General features: G+C 44.1%; 1 protein-coding gene across 2 annotated transcripts in view; it reads right to left on the reverse strand.

The window, feature by feature from the left end:
• Positions 1–200: 200 nt before the first annotated feature.
• The window catches only part of ANKRD44 (ankyrin repeat domain 44), a 724,718-nt gene continuing 701,030 nt past the window's right edge, over positions 201–23,888 (reverse strand). The window contains exon 28 of one of the 2 annotated variants that reach the window (XM_063430205.1): positions 201–527. In XM_063430205.1, coding sequence (XP_063286275.1) covers positions 499–527 — 29 coding nt within the window. In that variant the 3' untranslated portion in view covers positions 201–498. Of the gene's footprint in view, positions 535–23,888 lie in introns of both variants that reach the window. The other variant, XM_063430204.1, reaches the window with a different exon arrangement.

Below are 23,888 nucleotides of genomic sequence, written 5' to 3' on the forward strand. Positions count from 1 at the left end.
ACCTAAAATTTGAAGACCACTTTGAATTCCTGAACACTCACATTTTGGTAATACTCCTAATGAAATTTACTTTCATTTCCCAACATTTCAAACTTTTGTTAATAATGACTCTTACACCATAAAAAAAAGGAAAGCTTATTGTTCATTAACCTTTTTGTTCTCATTCACAAAGTTTGCATAAATACTAAATAAAAAAATGCAGCTTAGCATTTATCTGAAATTCCATACCCTTTAATATAATAAAAAACAGGTTTACATACACAGATCAAAAATTGTTCTAGCCAGAATCAGTACTCCAAACAATGTAATTAATTATTTTATTTATATCTTAACAGTGGGCACAAAGTACTAAGCAAAAGCCATATTTTTGGCACATTGTTTTTATCAGCTGCTGTGGTGCTTTGATAAGCAATCGGTTATATTGTCCATTTCATCTGCTACCTGAATTCCAATTTAATCTTTTTCTTAATTTATTTCATTCTTCTTTCTGCAAATCTCTCAGTGAAGAGCAATTTGGTCCATATGTCCTAGAAACTTTGGCAGAAGGAATAAGATATGTCAATGTTGACTCTACCACAGTATACATACAATCATTAATATTTTAACAAAGTAATTTGCAGCTTATAAATACTTGCATTTTATAACTGTATATTACATGATTTTTTTGTGGAAAAATAAAGTAGAATACAATCGAACAAAGTTTGTTCTGTCACCCTTTTACTCTAAAAGATAATGAATTACTGTGTAAACAGTTAAAAATGGAATCAAGTGAAAATAAATCCCATTACTATATTGCATACATATTTTTTTTTTTGTTTTGTTTTGTTTTAACTTCAACTCCTGGACTTGTTCACCTGTGATGAATTGACTACCACACTTCAAATCTAAAAGAAAATCTAATTTTTTTTAATATTTTAAGTTATGTGAGCCTAAATGTTTCCAATTCTGTTGTCGGTTGAAATATGTTCACTTTTCACTCACAATTTTTTAAGATTATACCTTATTTGTAAATACAGAATCATTTGTGAATTCCTGATATGCAAGGGAACCAGGAAATTGTGCTGTTTATACACTCCCATTATTTTAATAGGATATTTACTTAATATGAACACATCAAAAGCATACAATTATTTAAAACAAAATTGAACAAAATCAAACAATGTAAACTGAAATAGGTAATTGTGTGCTAACTATTTAGCTCCCTGAGTAAAAAGAAAGCTTACACAGGTTCATTGCTCTTAAACAATGTGTGTGTTTTATTCTATTATATTATTTCACATACAACATTTTAGTTGTATTATTACATGAATGTCTGAGAAACATGACTTAAAAATAAACTTCTGTGCTAAAAAAAACCTAAGTACATAAGTATTTTTTTTTTTATTCTATAGCAGATAATATACATCAAAATTAACTCCTCTCCTGCAATTCAATACTGCTGGTAAACATATCTTTATAGTCAGGATATTGTAATTTTGTAGTTATTAAAATGACCCGATGCCCCCATTGTAAGGTGTCAAATGCTTTTGAATAGTTTGAATTCTTACCTGGGGTCCATCGCTTCCTGCCTTCACTAATAATGCATGAGAGCTATACGCTCCTAAGCAGGGATTTCCATTACCTCTTCTGAGCTAAGCCGAGCTAAGCCCTGAGCTAATCTTAAAATAATTGTGCTAAGCTTGAACAGATCGCCTACAACAGCCTTTCCCAATTGGTGTTCCGCAGCCCCACTCAACCACATGAACTTCATGCCAGCAGGCCCACTGTACCCCAGGGACTCCATGCCAGCACTCCTAAAGGTAGGGGGGCTGGGTGGAGTAAAATGTTTTTTTTTTTTTAATTGTATGAATGCCTGTTAGGGAGTTTGTATGTGTTTGTGTGTTTGTCAGTTAGAGTGAATGTGTGCTTGTCAGTGAGTGTATGTGTTTGTCAGTGAGAATGTATCTGTTCTTGTCAATGAGAGTGTATGTGTTTGTATGTGTGTCTGTAAAAGAGTGTGTGTTTGTCAGTGAGAGTGTATGTGTCTGTCAAAGAGTGTGTGTGTCAGTGTGTGTATCTGTGTCAAGGTTTGTGTATGTGTCACTGTGTGCATCTAAGTGTGTGTGTGTGTGTGTGTGTATGTGCCAGTATGTATCAGTGTGTTTGTATGTGCCTGTGTGTATGTTAGTGTGTATCTGTGGGTGCAAGTGTGTATCTCAGTGTTTGAGTGTGTATCTGTGCCAGTGTGTGTGTACAGATCTGTGTGTCAGATACATATACACACTAACACAGATATATACACACTGGCGCATACAAACACAGATATACACACATCGGCACATGCAAACAGGGATACACACACCTTGACACACAGATACATACACACACTGTGTGTCAAGGTGTGTGTATATGTGTGCCACTATCTGCCAGTGTGTGTATCTGTATGTCAGATTCATACACACTGGCACATACAAACACAGATACACACCTTGATACACAGACTTTGAAACATAGACGCACACACCTTGACACAGATACATACATACATACATACATACACACACACAGATACACACTGTGTATCTGTGTATCTGTGTGCCACTATCTGCCAGTGTGTATCAGATTCATACACACTGGCACAAACAAATACACACACCTTGACACACAGATAGATACATACATAAACACACACACACACAGTGTGACCCAAGCACCAAAGAACAAAGTTTCGACCCCTTAGGGCTCTCAGCTTGACAAAGGCCCTAAGGGGTCGAAACATTGTTCTTTGGTGCTTGGATCCAATAAAATTGCCTACTTTTTTGGAACATCTTGGAGTGCCTGGATTATTTTTCTACACTTAAGTTGATATTTAGTCCCTTTGGTACTGGGGCTGGTCCACTTTATTGCACCCAGGATTCCAGGACGAGGGTTTGAGGGTTTGCATTTCCATCACCTATACAAGGTGTGTGTATCTGTCAGTTTGTAAGTTTTTACGGATATCAATTAGCACTGTTTAGTATTTTTTTTTTTTTCACTCTATCACTGTGTTAATTAGATTTGTGTATTTTAGAATTGTTTGACAGTACTTTGTTGCTTATATAATAAAGGTTTACTTTTATATGGATATTTTAAATATATATATATTTCCTGGCTAATCATGGCAGCATATACACATGGGTTAGCTCCTCCCCTTACAGCTGATCGGACAGGAATAAAACAAACCTTTAAAAGAAGTATCCCTGCATAGGTCTCAGTCTTTTTCCTGTCCTACAGCCCTTAGAATGTGAGCATTTTTTCTTCCTTTACTCAAGGATATGTATTTTTTTTCTCTTCATTACTTTATTTGTTTTTGCTATGGTGCCTGTATACTGTGGTGTGTTTATACTATGGTACTTTTACACCCTGATTCCTTTAAACTGGGGTGCAATATGCAGCTGTGCTTTATGCTGTAATGCTTTTAAAATGTGATGCATTTAAACTGTGATGCAATATGCAGCTGTGCCTTATGCTGTAATGCATTTAAACTGTGATGTCTTTAAACTGTGGTGCATTATACAGCTGTGCCCAGGGCCGGCGCTACCTGTAAGGCATTCTAGGCAGCCGCCTAGAGCGCCCCTTGGGAAGGGGCGCCGCCAGGAGCGCCGGCCCCCCTCATGCTGCAGCTGCCCGAGCACTCTGTAGAGAGCCTCAGGCGGCTGCAGCTTTGCCCGGGCACACCATGAGGAGAGGGGCTGACAGGAGGGAAGCGTTCAGTGCTCCCTCCTGTCACTCCCTCACTGTAGCGTGGCTGAGCCCTGTATGATCCGCGGGTACAGGGAGCATCTGTCTCCTGTACCCGGCCGGACTAACAGGAAGTGCACACTGAGTGGTACAGGAAATAAAAGCTCTCTGTACCCGCAGATCATACATGGCTCGGCCACGCTACAACATAGCTAGGGGAGGAGAAAGGGAGGGAGGGGGGGGAATACATTGACAGGGAGGGAGGGGGGGAATACATTGACAGGGAGGGAGGGGGGGAATACATTGACAGGGAGGGAGGGGGGGGGAATACATTGACAGGGAGGGAGGGGGGGAATACATTGACAGGGAGGGAGGGGGGGAGAATAAATTGACAAGGAGGGTGGGGGGAGAATAAATTGAAAGGGGGGGAAGAAACTGACAGGGTGGGGGGGAAGAAACTGACAGGGTGGGGGGGAAGAAACTGACAGGGTGGGGGGGAAGAAACTGACAGGGTGGGGGGGAAGAAACTGACAGGGTGGGGGGGGAAGAAACTGACAGGGTGGGGGGGGAAGAAACTGACAGGGTGGGGGGGGGAAAGAAACTGACAGGGTGGGGGGGGGGGGAAGAAACTGACAGGGTGGGGGGGGAAGAAACTGACAGGGTGGGGGGGGAAGAAACTGACAGGGTGGGGGGGGAAGAAACTGACAGGGTGGGGGGGGGAAGAAACTGACAGGGTGGGGGGGAAGAAACTGACAGGGTGGGGGGGAAGAAACTGACAGGGTGGGGGGGAAAGAAACTGACAGGGTGGGGGGGAAAGAAACTGACAGGGTGGGGGGGAAAGAAACTGACAGGGTGGGGGGGGAAAGAAACTGACAGGGTGGGGGGGAAGAAACTGACAGGGTGGGGGGGAAAGAAACTGACAGGGTGGGGGGGAAAGAAACTGACAGGGTGGGGGGGGAAAGAAACTGACAGGGTGGGGGGGGGGGGGAAAGAAACTGACAGGGTGGGGGGAAGAAACTGACAGGGTGGGGGGAAGAAACTGACAGGGTGGGGGGGAAGAAACTGACAGGGTGGGGGGAAGAAACTGACAGGGTGGGGGGAAGAAACTGACAGGGAGGGGAATTGACGGGGAATGAGAGTGGAGGGGGAGAAGAGAGGGACAAGCAGGGGAGAAGAGAGTGACAAGGGGGGAGAGAAGAGAGTGACAAGGGGGGAGAGAAGAGAGTGACAAGGGGGGAGAGAAGAGAGTGACAAGGGAGGGAGAGGGGGAGAAGAGCGTGACAAGGGAGGGAGAGGGGGAGAAGAGAGTGACAAGGGAGGGAGAGGGGGAGAAGAGCGTGACAAGGGAGGGAGAGGGGGAGAAGAGAGTGACAAGGGAGGGAGAGGGGGAGAAGAGAGTGACAAGGGAGGGAGAGGGGGAGAAGAGAGTGACAAGGGAGGGAGAGGGGGAGAAGAGAGTGACAAGGGGGGGGGGAGAGATTGACATCCATAACACACACAAAATGCACCCCTTACACACAAAGACAATGCACCCCTTGCACACAGAAAAACAAAATGCATTACACACACACGCAATGCAATCCTTACACACACTCAATGCACCCCTTACAGACGCACACACTGCATGCCGTATATACACAGAAACACACCTTGCAGCCCTTACACATACAAACACAGATTCACACAATGCATTCCTTACACACATATCAGGACATCCCCTACTCCACCTCCTGTGAACAAACTCATTGGTGGAACATGAAGGTGGACCCTGGGACCCAGACCTTGAGCTGTGTAAAGGGCGTTAAAAAAATGGAGCTGCTTCCCGTTCTCCCAGAACATTGATTTTTGTGACCACAGTTACAAACAGCCTTCAGAGAGCCTGTTCTACACCAGACCAGTGGAGCCAAACCGCAGCCCATCATCCTCATCTGGTTGTAAGTAGGAAATCTAGTATATTATTCATGGCACTAATCTCTAATTTACCTCACATTAAAGAAACACTATAGTCCCCAGAACCACTTCAGCTTAATGTAGTGGTTCTGGTGTCTATAGCCTGTCCCTGCAGGCCTTTTAATGTAAACACAGCGGCACTGCAGCACTTGCGTTAGTTAACATGGCAGATCATATGGGTGGGGCATTGTGATGTCATATGGGGGGGGCGGCAAACATCCTTGCACCGGCCCTGCATGAATAATTGGCAGGAAAAGAAAATTACTGTAAGTATGAATACATTTTCCACTTTCCTGGCTATTCACGGCAGCAAATATACATGGGAATACCCAAGCTTACCAGGGAGGAACAGAAACATACATAACTGGCAATCAAATAATCAGAACAATTCAACATAGATTAGAAGATTGAACTGAGTGATGGATGTGACGTCCAAATTGTGCCTCATTGATTGCTTTAATGTCCAATATGTAATGCAGGACAAACTAATTCAAAGAGGTCCAAATGCCAACTTTGCAAAGTTTCAGCAGAGATCATTGCCATGGAAGCCCACAATGCTGCAACTGCACTAGTGGAGAGTGACCTGAAACCCTTTGGTACAAGTAGAGAATGGCATTGAAAAGCTCTCACTTTAGGCAGGATCTCAGGTGCTAAATGCAAGACAACCATATCCTGTTGAAGTTCAGTGAATGGGGGTACGCAGGATAAAGCATGGAGTTCACACATTAACCTTGCTGAGGTACCAGCCACCAGCAACAGTACATTCTGTGCTGACACCATGGAAGTTCCTGCTAGGGGTTCAAATGGTGGTTTAGTCAGAGCCTGTAAGACCAGAGGTAGGTCACATATGGACTTCAACACCCTCAGTGTAGGCTTGAATTTAATTGCTTCTAACATGAAGCAAAGCACCAGGGGTTCCAATGCTCAATGGGTACCCATCCATGTGTAAAGTGCCAATCTCTGCTCCTCTAGAGTGTTATAATTCAGACCATATCAAGGCTTGATTGAGGAGTAATTCCAACCTCTATTCTTGAGACCAACAGACAAATGCATGCCAAGTTTGTAATCTGTAAAGTATTTATAGGACTGTAAGAGGATCTTAATGGCCCTCTGGGATGCCTATACTTCTAGAGACACTAGCCTCAACACCAGAGCTTAGAGATCTTGGTGTGTCAAGGGACCCTGTAATAGGTCTGGATGTACTGGAATATTCCTTGGAGGTTCCAGATTCATCTTACTCATCATAGGGATTTAGAGTCTTCGTGGCCTTCCACCGTCTCCTTTGAATTTCCTTTAGGGACGTTGAAGACAGGAAAAATATGTATATCAGACTGAAATTCCAAATTTTAGTGAGCGTATCCTGACCTTGAGAATTCTGGTCCTAAAAACGAGAGAAAAAAAAAAAAAATCTTCTGTATCTGGTAGTTCCGAGAAGTAGCCATCAGATCTACATAGGGTATGAGCCAAATCTGAGTCAACCCTGAGGATATGTTGGGACAAAGTTGCCATTCCACCTTGACCACCGTTACTTGGCGTAGGTAATCAGCCATTGTATTCTGCGCCGCTGGTTGTTCTCCTGTGCCCTGCTTATCATGGGCTGTAATCGCTTCATCAATAAGTGGCTGTGAGACCCACCTTGATGATTGATATAGGATACATTTGCATTGCTATTTGAGCAAATACGGACCCACTTCTTCTTTAGCAACCTTCCGAAGTGAAGAAGAGCTCTGAAAATGAGATTCCATAACCTTGGATGGAAATATTGTTCCTTCCCTTATCCACAGACCTTGCGTAACATGGTCCAGACAATGTGTATCCAATCCTTGAAAACTGGAATCTGAGCTTACACTTGCCCAATGAAGTTCTCTTTATAGGAAACCCAGAGACATATTCTCTCCTTCAGCTACCAAGTAAGGTGTAACTTCACTGATGGTGATATCAGCAGTGGCTGACTCCAATTTATCTCTCTCTTGTTGAACTGAGATAGGAAGGACCCTTGAGGAATCCTGAGATGCCATTGAGCCCATCTGAAAAGTCTGATGGTGGAAGCCAGGATTCCTAGTAGTTGCATCTACTTTCTTGTTGTTACCAAGCGAAAGTGAAGGAACTAGAAGAGAAAACTTCCACCATCTGTGGAACTGTTCCTGGGATAGGGTAAAGCAGAGTATAGAATACTCCACCCAGAAAAGTCATCCTTTGAGCTGGCGTGGTACTGCACTTTTTGGTATTCATCAAGCAGCCAAACTTCAGAGTTCTAAAAGAACTCCCTCTGTGTGCCTGCCTTCAGTGGGTCTGAGGCTACCAGTAGTAGATCATCCAGATAATGGAACCAGGTGGTGTTCTGGACTCTCAATATCACTATAAGCACACCTAAGGTTCTTGGGGCTGCAGTGAGGCCAAATGGTAGGGCACAAATTGGAAGTTCTCTTCTGAGATAATGCTGAAGATCTAGGCCGATTGCAATGGTAGTAAGCATCCTTGAGATATAGAGATAAGGAGCATGTTCTTCCAAATTGCTGGGGATATGGATCTGATTTACTCCATCCTGAAGGCTCTGTCATTCAGCCTATTGTTGGCCCTACTTAGGTCCAGTATAGACTTCCATGTACCTTTACTTTAAGCATTAGAAGAGAGGTGAACATTGTCCCAGGAACCGCTCTTGTTAGGGGACCATCTTGGTCCAAAAGGTTTCATACATACTCCTTCGGTGCTATACCTTTGAGTCATCTGTCTGAATTCTCTTGCTGGTATAGAAACTCCTGTGTCTGAAGAAAAAAAAAAACTCCAATCTATATCCATCTGGACTATGGATACCACCCAAGTCTCCAGAATGTGACGAGCCCAGGTATGTCTGATCAGAAAAAATAAGGCTCCTAGTACTGGAGGACAGACACAAATGCATTGCTGAAGAGCAAAATGACTGCTTCATAGCTCTATTAGAACCTTGAAAGGCAGGTTACCAACTGTCACAAGTTACCTCTGTAGTCTACCCTGCAAGGTCAGTAATTCCATGTATCTCAGAAATACTGGTCACTGGAGGTTCTCCTGTCTGACCCTGAGGAGCCGGATTCTTGGATCTTCCGTCCTGAGGTACAAATACCGTGCAGCCCTCAGTTGCCTTTTAATGAATTCATCAAAAGCTTTCCCAAATGCTGTAGATAAAGCCATTTGTTCAAGAGAATATCCTAGTTACAACTAAGGAAGCTTCTGTGAAGAAGTCACTTGTAACTTGAAGACTCCAGAATGCATTGTCAATCTTGGCTCTTAATATCTCTATCCACAGTAGCATTTAGATCTTTAAACACTCTTTTCATGGTCCTAGGAACAGCAGTGAAAACTACAGCTGGATGACAACCTGCATCAGGAGGCGTATAAATTTAGACAGGTGTGCGTCCACTTTTGATCCATAGGCTTGCTTAAAAGCAGAGTTGTCAAGCGGTAGCCTCATCCCACCTGTCATGTGGCTGCACCGGTATAGGTGATGCTGAAGCAGCTACCTTATGGAGACAGTCAGAGCATAAAATTGTTTTATTCCACTGCTTTCTCATCAGAACCAAAACATGGTGTACATTCAGAGAATACTTTGCAACTTTCCTTTGTAAGTTATGCCAGCATGTCCTGTGGCTGTGCAGCTATAGGTGAAGCTGAAGAAGTTACCTTCTGAAGACAGGCAATGCCTAAAAGTTTTCCTACCACTAAATTTCCATCACCATCAGAACATGGTGTAGATTCAGACATAAAATGAACAAAAAAAAAATATTACATGTGGCGAAGTATAAAAGTACAAAAGGGCACTGTCAAATTCTATAACCATGAAAACAGTCAAACAGATTAAACTGGCTGAAACAGCACTTACCCCTGTCTGGAGAACCTGCAATACTTTCCAAATAAGTTTGGGATGTATGCAGTAAATTTCCCTCCATTTTTGGAACTTACTGGCAATTGCCCTAATCCTAGATGGCTGACACAATCTGTATTCCCATAATGCAAGTCATCGGTATTGGGCCTATAAGGCTCAAACGCGGGCGTTTTCCAAGTGCATTTGCTGTCTAGAGACCGGGGAGAGAGCTCGGTCTGCAACATACATAGCCCCTGAACACCCAGGGAACCAGGAATACATTTACCAGGGACCGAGGGGGAAGCATAAAGTAAAAGTTCTTGCAAGGTTATAAATAGGCAACAAGGTGCAAAAAATAACCAAAGTTAAAAGGCATCTTAGTAAAAAAGGCATCACAGCATAAGGCAGTAAAGGCATTCATGGCAGCATATATTACCCACCCAGTGTTGGTTTTGCTTCTTCTGTAGGAGCTTGTTACTGACCGAGGGAACTATGCAGGGATATGCCTTTTAAAGGTTTGTTTAATTCCTGTCCTATCGGCTAACCCATGTGTATATGCTGCCATGAATAATAGCCAGGAAAATAAAGTTATGGTAAGAATGAATAACAGCAATTTTACTTACCGTAAATTCCTTTTTTCTTTGTATAGTGGCAGTACTTACAGTTGGGATGTTCCTTCCAATCTGGGACAAGAAGCTCCCCCTTCTTCCGGTTTTTATGCCTGTGCTCCGCCTGCTGCCTCCATAAATCCTGTATGCCCTGTACACACGCCAGTAATAAAAAAGAACCCAAACGGAGACTGAATCATGCAAAATTCATTTAATCTATACAAAAAAGTGGAGGGAAAGCCAGTACTGCCACTATACAAAGAAAAAAGGAATTTACGGTAAGTAAAATTGCTGTTTTTCCCTTCGTATAGTGGCAGTACTTACAGTTGGGATATATCAAGATCCCGGTAAAAAAACAAAGGGTGGGGACTCAGCAGGCCACAGCTTGCAACACCTTACGCCCAAATTCAGCCTCAGATGACGAGAATATGTCCAGCCTATAATGCTTGATAAAGGTATGCAATGAAGACCAAGTAGCCGCTTTGCAGATGTCTTCAGGCGAAGCCGCAGCTCTTTCAGCCCATGAGGTAGCCATAGCCCTAGTTGAATGAGCCCTTAATGGGAATTTTAGGGGAATCCCTTTGGAGCGATAGGCCAACCTGATGGTATTTGTCAGCCATCTAGCTAATGAGGGACCAGAGACAGCATTACCCGCACATTTGCCTTGAAAGTAAATGAAAAGATGATCTGAGGATCTAAACTCCTGAGTTCTATGAAGGTAGCATTTCAGGGATCTCCTAACATCAAGGAGATGCCATTTCTTTTCTAGCTCAGATGTGGGTGAATGACAAAAGGCTGGCAGAACAATAGGCTGGTTGATCGTAGCACTTGAAATAACCTTAGGCAAAAATGAAGGTCTGGGATGTAGAACTACTTTTTCTTGATGAAAAATGGTGAATTCCGGCGAAGATGATAGAGCTCGGATTTCACCAATTCTCCTAGCGGAGGTAACCGCCACCAGGAAGGCCGTCTTGAAGGTAAGGAATTTGATGGAGACTTGAAACAAAGGTTCAAATGGTGGTTCACAAAGGGCCTGAAGAACCAGAGACAAATCCCATGTAGGAAAGGAAACCAGCCTGGGAGGCCTCTTCAACCGTATGGACTTAATAAACCTTCGAACAAGAGGGTTAGATGCAATATCCTGAACCAGGAAGTGACTAAGCGCAGAAATTTGGCCCTTGAGTGTAGATACCCCTAGGCCGGCTTCAAACCCATCTTGCAAAAAAGAAAGAATTGTCGGAACTGAGGCTTTGGCCGGATCAGAATTCCGGAGATAACACCAGGTTCTGAACTTCATCCAAACCCTGAAATAGATTCTTGAAGTGGACGAGCGGACAGATGACAGCAAAACGTCACATAGACGGTCAGAAAGACCCTGACCTTGGAGTATCATCCTTGCAGCAACCATGCCGTCAGGTGAAACATTGCTAGGGTTTCTTCTGGAAGCTTCACGTTCTCTAAAATGTGAGAAGAGACCGGGAGGTGCCAACGAGAGATGGCCATGTTTTCCACTTCCGAAAACCAACTTCTGTTCGGCCAGAAGGGCAGGACTGCCAGAATTCTTGCCTTCTCCCATCTTATTTTCTGAACAATTCGTGGTATAAGGGCTATAGGAGGGAAGACATAAGCCAGATCGAAAACCCAAGGGAACGATAGACCGTCTAGGACATCTGGGTAATCTTTTGAATGAAGTGACGCAAATCTCTGCACCTTTCTGTTCCTCCTTGTTGCCAACAAGTCCATCTCTGGCCTGCCGAAGCGTGCAACCAGCTCCAGAAAAACTTCGTTTGATAGAGCCCAGTCTGCTTGAGACCAATGGCTTCTGCTGAGGTCGTCTGCAATAACGTTTAGAGACCCTTTGATATGGGTAGCTGATATTGCGCGAAGATTCGCTTGGGCCCAAGCCATTATGTGGTAGCAAAGATCTTGAAGAGCTTTTACCTTTGTGCCCCCTTGGCGATTCAAGTAGGCCACCGTAGTGGCGTTGTCCGACTGAATCCTTACCGACTGATTGGCGATGAGAGAACTGAAGGAAATCAGGGCTTCCCAAACCGCTTTTAATTCCCTGAAATTCGAGGAAGCGCATGCCTCTTCCTTGTTCCAAAGCCCTTGATGGAAATGAGAGCCTAGATGAGCGCCCCAACCCGTCTGGGAGGCATCTGTGGTTATCGTAATCCACCGTTTTAGTGCGAACGACAGGCCCTTTGAAATGTTGTCTCTTACTTTCCACCAGTTCAGTTGTCTTTTCACCGTGTCGGATAGACGGAAGGGAGAGTCCAGATCTTCCTGTTTCCGCGTCCACTGGGACAGAATGTCCCACTGTAACGGTTTGGATTCCGCTTTTGCCCAGGCGACGGCCGGTATTGTAGCCGTTAGGAGGCCTAGCAACCTCATAGCATCTCTGATTGAGCTTAAGTTTCTTTGCAGCTTGGATACTGCTTTGAAAATCCCCACTTGTTTCTTTTCTGGAAGAAAAAGAGATAGGGACTGGGAATCTATCCGAAGCCCCAAGAATACTAAACTCCGAGACGGAGTTAATTCGGACTTTTCCAGGTTCAGGATCCAACCGTGATCTTTTAAAACCTTCCTTGCAATCTTGAGATGAAGTTCTAGCAGTTGTCCTGACTGTGCTTTTAGGAACCAGTCGTCCAGATATGGAACAATCGCAATACCTTTCAGACGTAAAACTGCTGCCACGGGTGCCAGAATTTTTGTAAAAACTCGAGGAGCTGAAGCTAGGCCAAAGGGAAGAGCCTTGAACTGCAAATGGAGAATCCTTCGCCTTCTCGTTAGAACTGCAAATCTGAGAAACTTCCGGGAAGAATCTGCCACTGGAATATGCAGATAGGCGTCTTTTAAATCCAACTTTGCCATGAAATCTCCCTTTCGTAAGATGTGTGTTACAGACAGAATGCTCTCCATACGGAACTTCTGGTATGGTATGCAGGTGTTGACTTGCTTTAGGTCTAGGATCGGACGAAAGGATCCATCTGGTTTTTGTACCAGGAAAAGGCGTGAGTAGACTCCTTGAAATTCCCAACCTTTGGGTACCTTCTCCACCACATTTTTTCTTAAAAGGATGAGTGCTTCCGTAAACAGGGCCTCTGTTTTTACCTTTGAAGGATAGCTTGACAGAAGGAAGGATGGCCGAGGACTTGATGAAAACTTTATCCTGTAACCTTCTGAAACGGTTCTTAAAATCCACCCATTTGAAGTGCTCTTTCTCCATTCGTGGGTGAAGAACCGAAGGCGTCCTCCCACTCTTTCGGCGTCAAAACTTCCTCTTTTTGTCTTGTCTGTTGGATTCATGCCTAGACCACTGGCTGTTGTTGCCACCCTGTTTGTGGAACCTGCGAAACCGCCCTTGGTAACGAAAGGACCGCTGGCCCTTGTACTGGAATCTCTTATATCCCTGGGCTCTTGGTTCCAGCGGAAGGGCTTTCTTTGTATCTGACATTTGTTTAATAATGTCTTCCAACGGGGTACCAAACAACTTGTTCCTCTCGAAGGGTAATTCACATAAAGCTGCTTTCGATGCTGAATCAGCTGTCCATGTTCGAAGCCAAAGAGCCCTCCTGGCTACTGAAGATAAACCCATAATTCTTGCTGATAAACGAAGAAACTCCTCAGCAGCATCCGAAAGGAATTCATTGGATAGCTTCAGTAGGAACATGAGATGGGAAGGGTCCGTATCGGATTTTCCCATAAGGGAATCTTCCAGTGCTTGAAGCCAAACACTCTGGGCTCTGAGCACTGCTGTACCCGCAACTTCAGCTCTGCACTGAAAACCTGCGGCCTGGTATATTCTTCTACATGAAGTTTCGGCTCTTTTGTCCATAGGATCTTTGAGGCCTGAGACTTCGCCAATGGGTATAGTGGTTTTCTTAGATAGTTGGGCAATCTGAATATCTACTTTAGGAAGATCTTCCCACTTTTCCTCAGACTGTAGTTTGAACAGTAGTTTAAAATGTTTTGAAATGAACGCCCGTCTTTCAGGATTCTTCCATTCCCTGTGAAGGAGATCCAATATTTTTGGAGACATAGGGAAACCTTTAACCTTCACATTGGTAGGTTCCGTCTCTTGAAAAGCCGCACTCACTTCTTTAATGAATCTTTTCAACTCTTCTGGTGGAAAACCCTCCTCCACACTAGAAGTTAGGCTGGAAATATCCGAAGGGGAAGAAAAGGAACATTCTCCAGAAGAGACGTCAGACTCAGAAGGGGATCTATTCCTCCTACGTTTTTTAGGCAATTTCTCCTGAATTGCAGGGTCTTTCTTCATCGTATCCTTAAAAGACTCAAATGGCTGGGACAAATTTTCCTGAAACCAGCCCAGGAAGGATGCCATATCTGACTGTTTTGTTTTTTCAAGTAATTCCGAAGCGCACTGGTTACATGTCTTTTTGCGACATCCGTCAGGTAGAGGAACAGCACATTCCAGACAACTTAAGTGCTTAGACTTGCTTGTGGCTTTTTTGGGCACAGAAGTAGACATCTTGTCCTTATCTGCCTTGTCCGGAGCTATAGGGCTGGACATATCTGCGAATCAGAATAAGGAATGAAATTAATACAATTTTTAAAGAAAATAAACGCATGCAAAATAATAGGTGATAAAGAGGAGAGTTTAAATAGTTAAACCTCACCTTTAGCCACCTGAGGTCCGTGTAGGAGGGCTGGTGACACGGAAAAACCGAACTGCACACCCACCCTTGGGGTCAGAAGGGTTCAGCACAGCTTAAATACCGTTTTTGAATTTTTGCGCCAAAACTCCGGATCGCGCATGCGCAGTAGCGCGATACCGGGTTTGGTGGAACGCAACGTCACCCGGGCGTGCTTTCCACTGCTGTGCGCATGCGTAAAGTCCCACGAGGAGGACCGCCCGGGAACTCCTGTGGAAGAGCCACATAAATTGCCCTACCTGGTCGCGTTCCGTAACGCTAGACCGGAAACACTCTGCCACTCAGCTCCCGCCCGGGGAGCTATCGGGCGCACACCTCCCCGATCAGCAGCCTGTGCTGATCGCACCTTCTCCACCAGACTGGGGAACCTGTCCGTCCCGTTTGCCGGGACAAGAAGAACTGGCGTGTGTACAGGGCATACAGGATTTATGGAGGCAGCAGGCGGAGCACAGGCATAAAAACCGGAAGAAGGGGGAGCTTCTTGTCCCAGATTGGAAGGAACATCCCAACTGTAAGTACTGCCACTATACGAAGGGAAAATATATATATACATACATACATACATACATACATACATACACACACACACACACACACACATACATACATATACACAAGCACACACACACACCACATCACCCAAAGAACACCTGATGTTTTTCAGCAGCCGGGAATGGGAAACTGGTCAGAGTTGAGGGAAAGATGTATGGTGCTAAACACAGGGATATTCTTGAGCAAAACGTGTACCACTCTGTGCATGATTTGAGGCTAGGACAGAGGTTCACCTTCCAGCAGGACAATGAACACACTGCTAAAGCAAAACTTAAGTGGTTTAAGGGGAAACCTGTAAATGTGTTGGAATGGCCTAGTCAAAGCCCAGACCTCAATCCAATAGAAAATCTGTGGTCAGACTTAAAGATTGCTGTTCATAAGCGCAAACCATCTAACTTGAAGGAGCTGGAGCAGTTTTGCAAGGAGGAAAGGGCAAAAATCCCAGTGGTAAGATGTGGCAAGCTCATAGAGACTTATCCAAAGCGACTTGGGGCTGTGATTGCCGCAAAAGGTGGCTCTACAAAGTATTGACTTTAGGGGGTGAATAGTTATGCACATTGGCCTTTTCTGTTATTTTGTCCTATTGTTTGCGTCACAATAATTTTTTTTTTTTTTTTTTTTTAAACCTTCAAAGTTGTGGGCATGTTCTGTAAATTTAATGATGCAAATCCTCAAACAATGTTAATTCCAGGTTGTGAGGCAACAAAACACAAACAATATGGTATCATTATTTCCACTAGAATAATGGAAAGTACAAATAAACAGCATGGGGAGATCATTAAAGAACTCCTTTCTTTCATGCAAGAACAGATATGTCAAAATGTAATACTTAACCATGACTACCTCTGACACTCTACCATATTTCTCTGGAAAACTTTTTTAATTGGAGCATATTATAATATATACATTGATTGTATATTTGCTGTTGATTTCTACAACTGTGACATCTTTCACTGAAAGGGTGTCAGGGTTTTGGTGATAAAACCAAAACAAACAAACAAAACCAAACGTATGTATATCCAATAAAATGCGTACAAAATGTAATATTTTTTTATATACTTAGAAATTAAGAATATGTAGGTTTAAAGCACTTCAATTCTTCATTCATATTTCATACTGGGAATAGGAGGAAGTATACATTTTTACAGATTATACATTATTTTGCATTGAACTACAAATGCAACTTTTGTAATACATTGTCAAAGGGGCATTGGAGACTGTAACTTAAGCCTTCCTATTTACTAAAATGTGTGCTCAAAGTTCTCCCACATCTGCTTCTGCAATGGATATGGTTAAGAAGCGGTGCACACATAATCCATGCAACTCCTGTAAAGTGAAGGCGAAAGAATGGCGTGATCAGGGGCGTATTAGCCGCGAGGCAAACAAGGCATTTGCCTTGGGCGGCATTTTCCAGGGGGCGGCAAAAACGCCGCCCCCAAATGCCCAGGGCAAATGCCTTGTTAGCCTCGCGGCTAACAGACATGCTGGGCGGTCGGGCGGCGCGGCCGGCGAGGGAGCACTTCCCCTGAGCTGTCTGCTCAGCTCCCTCGCGCGCCGCCCGCAGAGTGAGGCTGGAAGGCGGAGCCGGAATATGACGTCATATTCCGGCTCCCAGCCTCACTCTGCGGCGCGCGAGGGAGCTGAGCAGACAGCTCAGGGGAAGTGCTCCCTCGCCGGCCGCGCCGCCCGACCGCCCAGCAGCCACTGGACCACCAGGGAAACACCTCTGCAGAGACACCTCCCCCCCCCCCCCCCCCCAGCATTCCCAAAGGTAAGGAGGCTGGGGGGGGGGGGGTGTTTAAATAAATTAAAAAAAAAAAAATTGTTAATGTGGGAGAGTGTCTGATAGTCTGTGTGTGTGTCTGATAGTCTGTGTGTGTGTCTGATAGTCTGTGTGTGTGTCTGATAGTCTGTGTGTGTGTCTGATAGTCTGTGTGTGTGTCTGATAGTCTGTGTGTGTGTCTGATAGTCTGTGTGTGTGTCTGATAGTCTGTGTGTGTATCTGTCAGTGAATGTGTGTGTATTTAGAATGCGGGGCGGGGGGGAAGGGTGGGGTGGCGCGGGGGAAGGGTTGGGTGGGGGTGGCACCTGAATTTTGTCCTGCCTAGGGCAGCACAAAACCAGGATACACCACTGGGCGTGATGTTATGTGCACAGACTGACCAGAGCTCGGAGTAAGACTATAGTTTCTCTTCAGTATGAAGACAAGCAATGGAGAACATGTGAATTGAAGTGGATGTAATTGGAGTTTATTTTAATATGGTTTTATTTTGTACGCAAAACATAATTATATCCATCTACATAGATATTCGCAAATATAATTTTGATCTAACAAAAGCAGTAAGATAAAACTACCAACTTATTTGCTTTGTTTATTTTTTAGTTAAGGGAACACTCCAACAAAATAACCACTCACTGTGGTGGATATGGTGCCTGGAGTTCCCTTGTGACCCCCCCATGTATTTGTCCCTCTAATTTAAGACTATGTCCTCTTGTTGTGGTAGTTTGTCTTCTTTTAAATATAGTCTCCTCCTTTACTGTGTTGATTCCCTTTATGTATTTAAATGTTTCTATCATATCCCCCCTGTCTCGTCTTTCCTCCAAGCTATACATGTTAAGATCCTTTAACCTTTCCTGGTAAGTTTTATCCTGCAATCCATGAACCAGTTTAGTAGCCCTTCTTTGAACTCTCTCTAAGGTATCAATATCCTTCTGAAGATAGGGTCTCCAGTACTGTGTACTGGCAAAGGTACATACGGGGGTATTGCTGTACTCAGACAACATAGCTGAACAACATATGAAGTATTATAAAGCCGTAGCACACATAAGGTTTGCAAAATATACCGTACAAACTCACTGTGTCAACAAGACATTCATACATACATACATACATACATACATATTTGTGTTCGGGCATTCTCATGATATAGAATAAGATGGTTGTAGCGATGTAGCTTTAGGAATAATCGGTTGAGGTGTGCCGAAACCAACGTATGCTGTAAGCCGGTAAAAAGTGGGCAAAAAGATAAATATTAATGCAAAACATTATACAGGATCATAGTGCATTTGTTAACCATCAGGTAGACATTTTAATGAAAGCTTCCCAATTCCTGAATCGGCTGTGGTATGTAAGTCGCATAAGCCTATGATTCCGAGCGGCCCCATGTCTTTAACGTGTGCGGGGATATCTTGGCTATATCGTGCATGAACTTACCTGTGGTAAGGACAGTATTGTACAGTGACAGTAATGGTTCAGTAGTGCGTATGGTGGCATGCCCAAGAACGTAACCAGTACCTTAACTGGGCACCCAGTATTGCTTGTAAGATAGTAGGTTATATGCACTGGTTCGCACATCTGACTCGTCTTAGTTTTAGGAAGGGACCGGACATAGTGGTTTGTGTGTTTTAGAACAATAAGAGGTCAACAGGCACTCTTGTTTATGATGTTTGCAGCTGATAGTGAGTTATACCTTGAGAAAGCAGTTAAAGGCTAGATATGTAGCAGTTTTGACGACTGCATTGGTGCATGGTCGAGTGGTTCTGATATGGTTTGAACATTGTATGTCTATGGCCAGTATTTAGTCATAGCGGGAACGTCCGCTTGGTATGTCTCTAAGTAAGGTATGGATGGGATAGGAGGATAGGAACCTTTGTTGTTTGGGAAGGAGAAATACGTATAGTGTTGAATGTCCGTGAGATAAAGTTTAACCGTGTTGTGCGAGAATTTTTAACTTAAGGTGGCAAAAAGAAGTGAATGCCATAAATGGTGAAACCTCAAACCAGCTAAGTCATGGTCCGACATGAAACGTATTGTATAAGTGGAAACCCTGTAGCAAGCGTGTTGAGTGCTGGTGGACAAGGCCAGTTTAGTCAGAGCCCGGCTATGTTGGCGAGGTTCATGTAATCCATGACCTTGACCATAAGTGACCCCCTGCCATGGCGGCTGTCACGTCAGCTGCCACAGTAGTTTACCATTACGTGTGGTTAGGTCTGCCGTGGCTTGGTTGTCTTGAGACAGCCCCTGATCATCATGTGGGAATGTGGAAAAAGCAAAGTGGTCTGAGATTAAAGCGCAGCCTGCGGTATGATGCGCATGGCAAATTTTAAGGAACCTGGCAGGGATTGTAGTTCCATGCGGTTGCGAGTACCAAGCAGGAGTTGGTAATTGGTGTTGTTGCGACTGTTCCTATTTCTCACATGGTAACTTGTTGGCAAGGATGCCAAGTCAAGTTGTATGCCCAGGAATGTAACGATAGTGTCTGGGTCTTCTGTGACCTTAGGGAATACTGAGACCCCCAAGTGTTCAGACATACTAATGGCTTCCTTGAAGCTTCTAGAGGGAAAGGTGTTCCCTTTGACCAACAAGAAATCATCTCGGGAATGTATGACTGTGGGGCATCTGGATATGTTTAACCACAACCAGCAAATAGTTCTACGAATATATTTAAGATTGTGGCTGCTCTTGACCCGAAAGTTAAGCAGGAGAAGAAATATATGACTGCTGCCCATAAATGCCCTGTAAGTGCCAGTGTAGGGTGGATGATGGCAGTCTGAAATGCGTTGTGATATCAGTTTTACTTAGCCAGGCTTCCCCCGCTGCTTGAGTGATAGCTGTAATGGTATGAACAATGGTGGCATACTGTAATGAAAACTCCTCGAAAGAGTATGAGGGAGCTGAGACTTGGGGTAGCCGAGGCGTGAGGTGCCGATGAGTCTATGATCAGTTACAGTGTGAGGGAAGATTCCCTGTGACAATCCCAATGGGATTGCGCCATGCGGTAAATGGTGTAGATCGGAGAGGCCCAGGTAGAAATCTTTCTGCCATTCTTGGGCCATGAGTGTATTGCCAGCTGTTGGATGCTGCTGTGATGACTGCAAGTTAGGGCATTTTAGATTTCCCCAAAAGTATATGGCAATACCTGTCCGGAAGGCTTTTAAAATCAGAGATTAGGAAATCAACTAAATGTCTGGAAGGGTGATGAGTTAGAAAGTATTGGAAATGCATAATGTTTACAGACGTGAAGTAATGTTCAGGATACATTTATTGGGACACATGGTTTTCATGTGCCCTGACGTATTGGGAACATATCTGCCACAGTCTGCATGCACTGAAACTACTTGTGCCAACATGGAAATTGTTGCAAATCTGGGATTTGCCAAAGAGAATGAGACAACCCAATTTGTCTCTGGTAGTTCTGCTAGAGCTTGGAGCCTGAAACGTGATCGTCCGCTGTGTTGGGACAAAATTGTCGTGTGGGACTAGCAACATCCTCTCCAAGTGAAAGAAGAAGATAGCCATTATTATATGAACCCACAGTGTGCTAGTACTGGCTTGCTAGCTAAAGCCGCATGGCGAAACAATTAATCCTTTGTTTTGTGACAGGTGAGGCCCTGCTAGTTGCCAAGTGGCTTGAGAGGCTCTATCTATGCAATGGCACGAGGGAATTTTGTGGCCACCAACGTAATGGCAGGATGTTGGCCTCTCGGTGACTGTAACCAGAAAAAAGGGGAGGGGAGTGACAGGTGAGGCCCTCTCTATATACCATGCGAGGCGGCTAGCTCACGAGTGGCCCGATGGGTGTTTGCCTCCGAGCGTTGAGGCGGGGTGTTGGCCTCGCGGGACCACTATACGACAGGCGTAGATGCCAAGAAAGGAGAATACCTATTGGAAACCTATAGTCCCTAATTGCCAGTACGCTAAGGATGTATCCAGGGGAAAACAGAAAATGTATGTAAATACCACATAAGCAGGTGTATATACCTGGTACTATGATTAGATACCCTTACTGGTCGTAAGGGTTATTAATACCTGTATCCGGGACGGGTAAAACAATGTATGAAAATTGAATATAGATATTTAAAAGCGTATACCCATATGTGTTATGCACGTTTAATAGAGCAAAGTGCTCCGTCCCAATGTTTATTGTATGCTTGTTAATGCCCCTGTTTGAAGGAAATTAACTTGTCGGGAGTGTTATATCATATGTGATACGGAATACAACTGTACCCGGAAACATGAGTGTAGTGAACCATGAGTGGCTGCTGAATAACCTAATGTGTGAAAGTACGTAATTGGAAAGACTTATATTTTAAGCGTGCAACCATGCAAATAATCCATAGGAGTCAGTATAAAAACGAAAATGCTGTAGTTCGTTTGATTGATTATGAAGTGAAATAAAGTCTGAGAAGCCTGTAGTATACCGATTGACCAGTAGGGGTCAGCATGTAGGCGAAAATGCAGTGGTTCGTTGGTTTGTACATGAAATGCAATAATGTCTGAGGGGCCTGTAGTACACCGAATGACCAGTAGGGGTCAGTGTGTCGGCACGAATGCAGTGGTTCATTAGTTTGTACATGAAATGCAATAATGTCTGAGAAGCCTGTCTTACATCGGATGACCGGTAGGGGTCAGTGTGTAGGCGAAAATGCAGTGGTTTGTTGGTTTGTACATAAAATGCAATAATGTCTGAGAAGCCTGTAGTACACCAAATGACAGTGTGTAGGTTAAAATTTAGTAGTTTATACATGAAAATACATGAACGTCTAAGAAGCCTGTAGTACACCGAAATGGCCGATAGGGGTCAGTGTGTAGGCGAAAATGCAGTAGTTAGTTGGTACATGAAATGCAATAATGTCTGAGAAGCCTGTAGTACACCGAATGACCGGTAGGGGTCAGTGTGTAGGTGAAAATGCAGTGGTTTATTGGTTTGTACATGAAAATTCAAACAACATCTAAGAAGCCTGTAGTACACCGAAATGACTGATAGGGGTCAGTGTGTAGACTCAAATGCAGTGGTTCGTTGGTTTGTACATGAAATGCAATAATGTCTGAGAAGCCTGTAGTACGCCGAATGACTGGTAGGGGTCAGTGTGTAGGTTAAAATTTTGTGTTTTGTACATGAAAATTCAAACAACATCTAAGAAGCCTGTAGTACACCAAAGTGACCGATAGGGGTCAGTGTGTAGGCATAAATGCAGTAGTTAGTTGGTTTGTACATGCAATGCAATAATGTCTGAGAAGCCTGTAGTACACCGAATGACCGATAGGGGTCAGTGTGTAGGTGAAAATGCGGTGGTTTGTTGGTTTGTACATGAAATGCGATAATGTCTAAGAAGCCTGTAGTACACCCAAAGACCGGTAGGGGACAGTGTGTAGGCAAAATAAATTGTATTTCGTTTGTAGTTTTAACCGCACAGATGATTTTAACCCAACAGATTTTACATGAACAGCTAGGTGAGTATTAGGTAATGAAATAACCATGCAAAACAAAAGGAAACCGTAAAGTGAGGACCCGTGCTGTGCTGAACGCCGTGGGAACTAATCCTGGCGCGACAGGTGGGTCAACTTACGGTTTGAGAGTCCCTGAGGCACCAAATATGATGCTGACCGGAAAGAAAGCCACTGGATTAACGGAAAGCCCTGCAGCAGGATTCCTGGACACAGCTTGGAGTATGAGACCTCATTGAGCAAAGGTGAAAACAAAATGGCGTCTTGCATGACCTGGAAGTGCTATTCGTCTGACCCACAAAGGTAAGTAGGGAAAGGGGGAGTCCCTTTTGTAGGTCTATAGCCCCTCCCACAACTTCAGGCCATGCCTTCCAATATAATCAATATAGGTCATATGCAATTATGTAATATAAGCAGATAGAAACTGTATTATCTGAAGAGTAAAGTTCTCACCATCTGAGACCGCCATGAATATGCTTAAACCTGAATAGGAAAAGTATTCAATCTAGTCCCAGAAGAAGTGTATATAGGTCATAGGCAATTATGTAATAAAAGAAGATAGAAACTGTATTATCTGAGGAATCAAATTCTGCCCATAAGAGAGTGCCACGAATCAGGTGGACACAAAATTGGGATCAGACTTATAAGTCAAACATGCTAAAGCGTAAACAGGAAAAGTAATCAATCTCATTACAGGGGCAGTATATATAAAAGAAATTGCAAAACATAGATTAGATTAAATTAAATTTAACTGAGTCCCTTAGGCCATAAAGTGTCTAATGTATGAATCCAGGATGTACAATCCCAGCAGAAGGACTTGATTGTAGTTAATATCTCTGACATCACCTTGAGTGTTTCTGTTAGTGTGTGTGTCTGACTGTGTGTGTCTGTTAGTGTGTGTGTCTGTCAGTGAGTGTGAGTGTGTCTGTTAGTGTGTGTGTGTGTCTGACTGTGTGTGTGTGTTAGTGAGTGTGTGTTTGCCTGTTAGTGAGTGTGTGTGTTTCTGTTAGTGAGTGTGTGTGTTTCTGTTTGCTAATGTATGCGTATCTGTCAGTGAATGTGTGTGTATTTAGAAGGCGGGGTGGGGGTAAGGGTTGGGTGGGGGTAGTGGGGGAGGCGGGGTGGGAGAGGGGGGCACCTGAGTGTTGTCCTGCCTAGGGCAGCACAAAACCAGGATACACCACTGCATACACACACACACACACACACACACACAGACACACAGACTGCTGAGTTCATACACAAACACCCACAGACTGCTGAGTCCAGACACCCACAGACTGCTGAGTCCAGACACACAGTCCATACACACACACACACAGACTGCTGAGTCC

The sequence above is a fragment of the Pelobates fuscus genome, chromosome 8, assembly GCF_036172605.1.
Source record: "Pelobates fuscus isolate aPelFus1 chromosome 8, aPelFus1.pri, whole genome shotgun sequence".
NCBI lineage: Eukaryota > Metazoa > Chordata > Amphibia > Anura > Pelobatidae > Pelobates > Pelobates fuscus.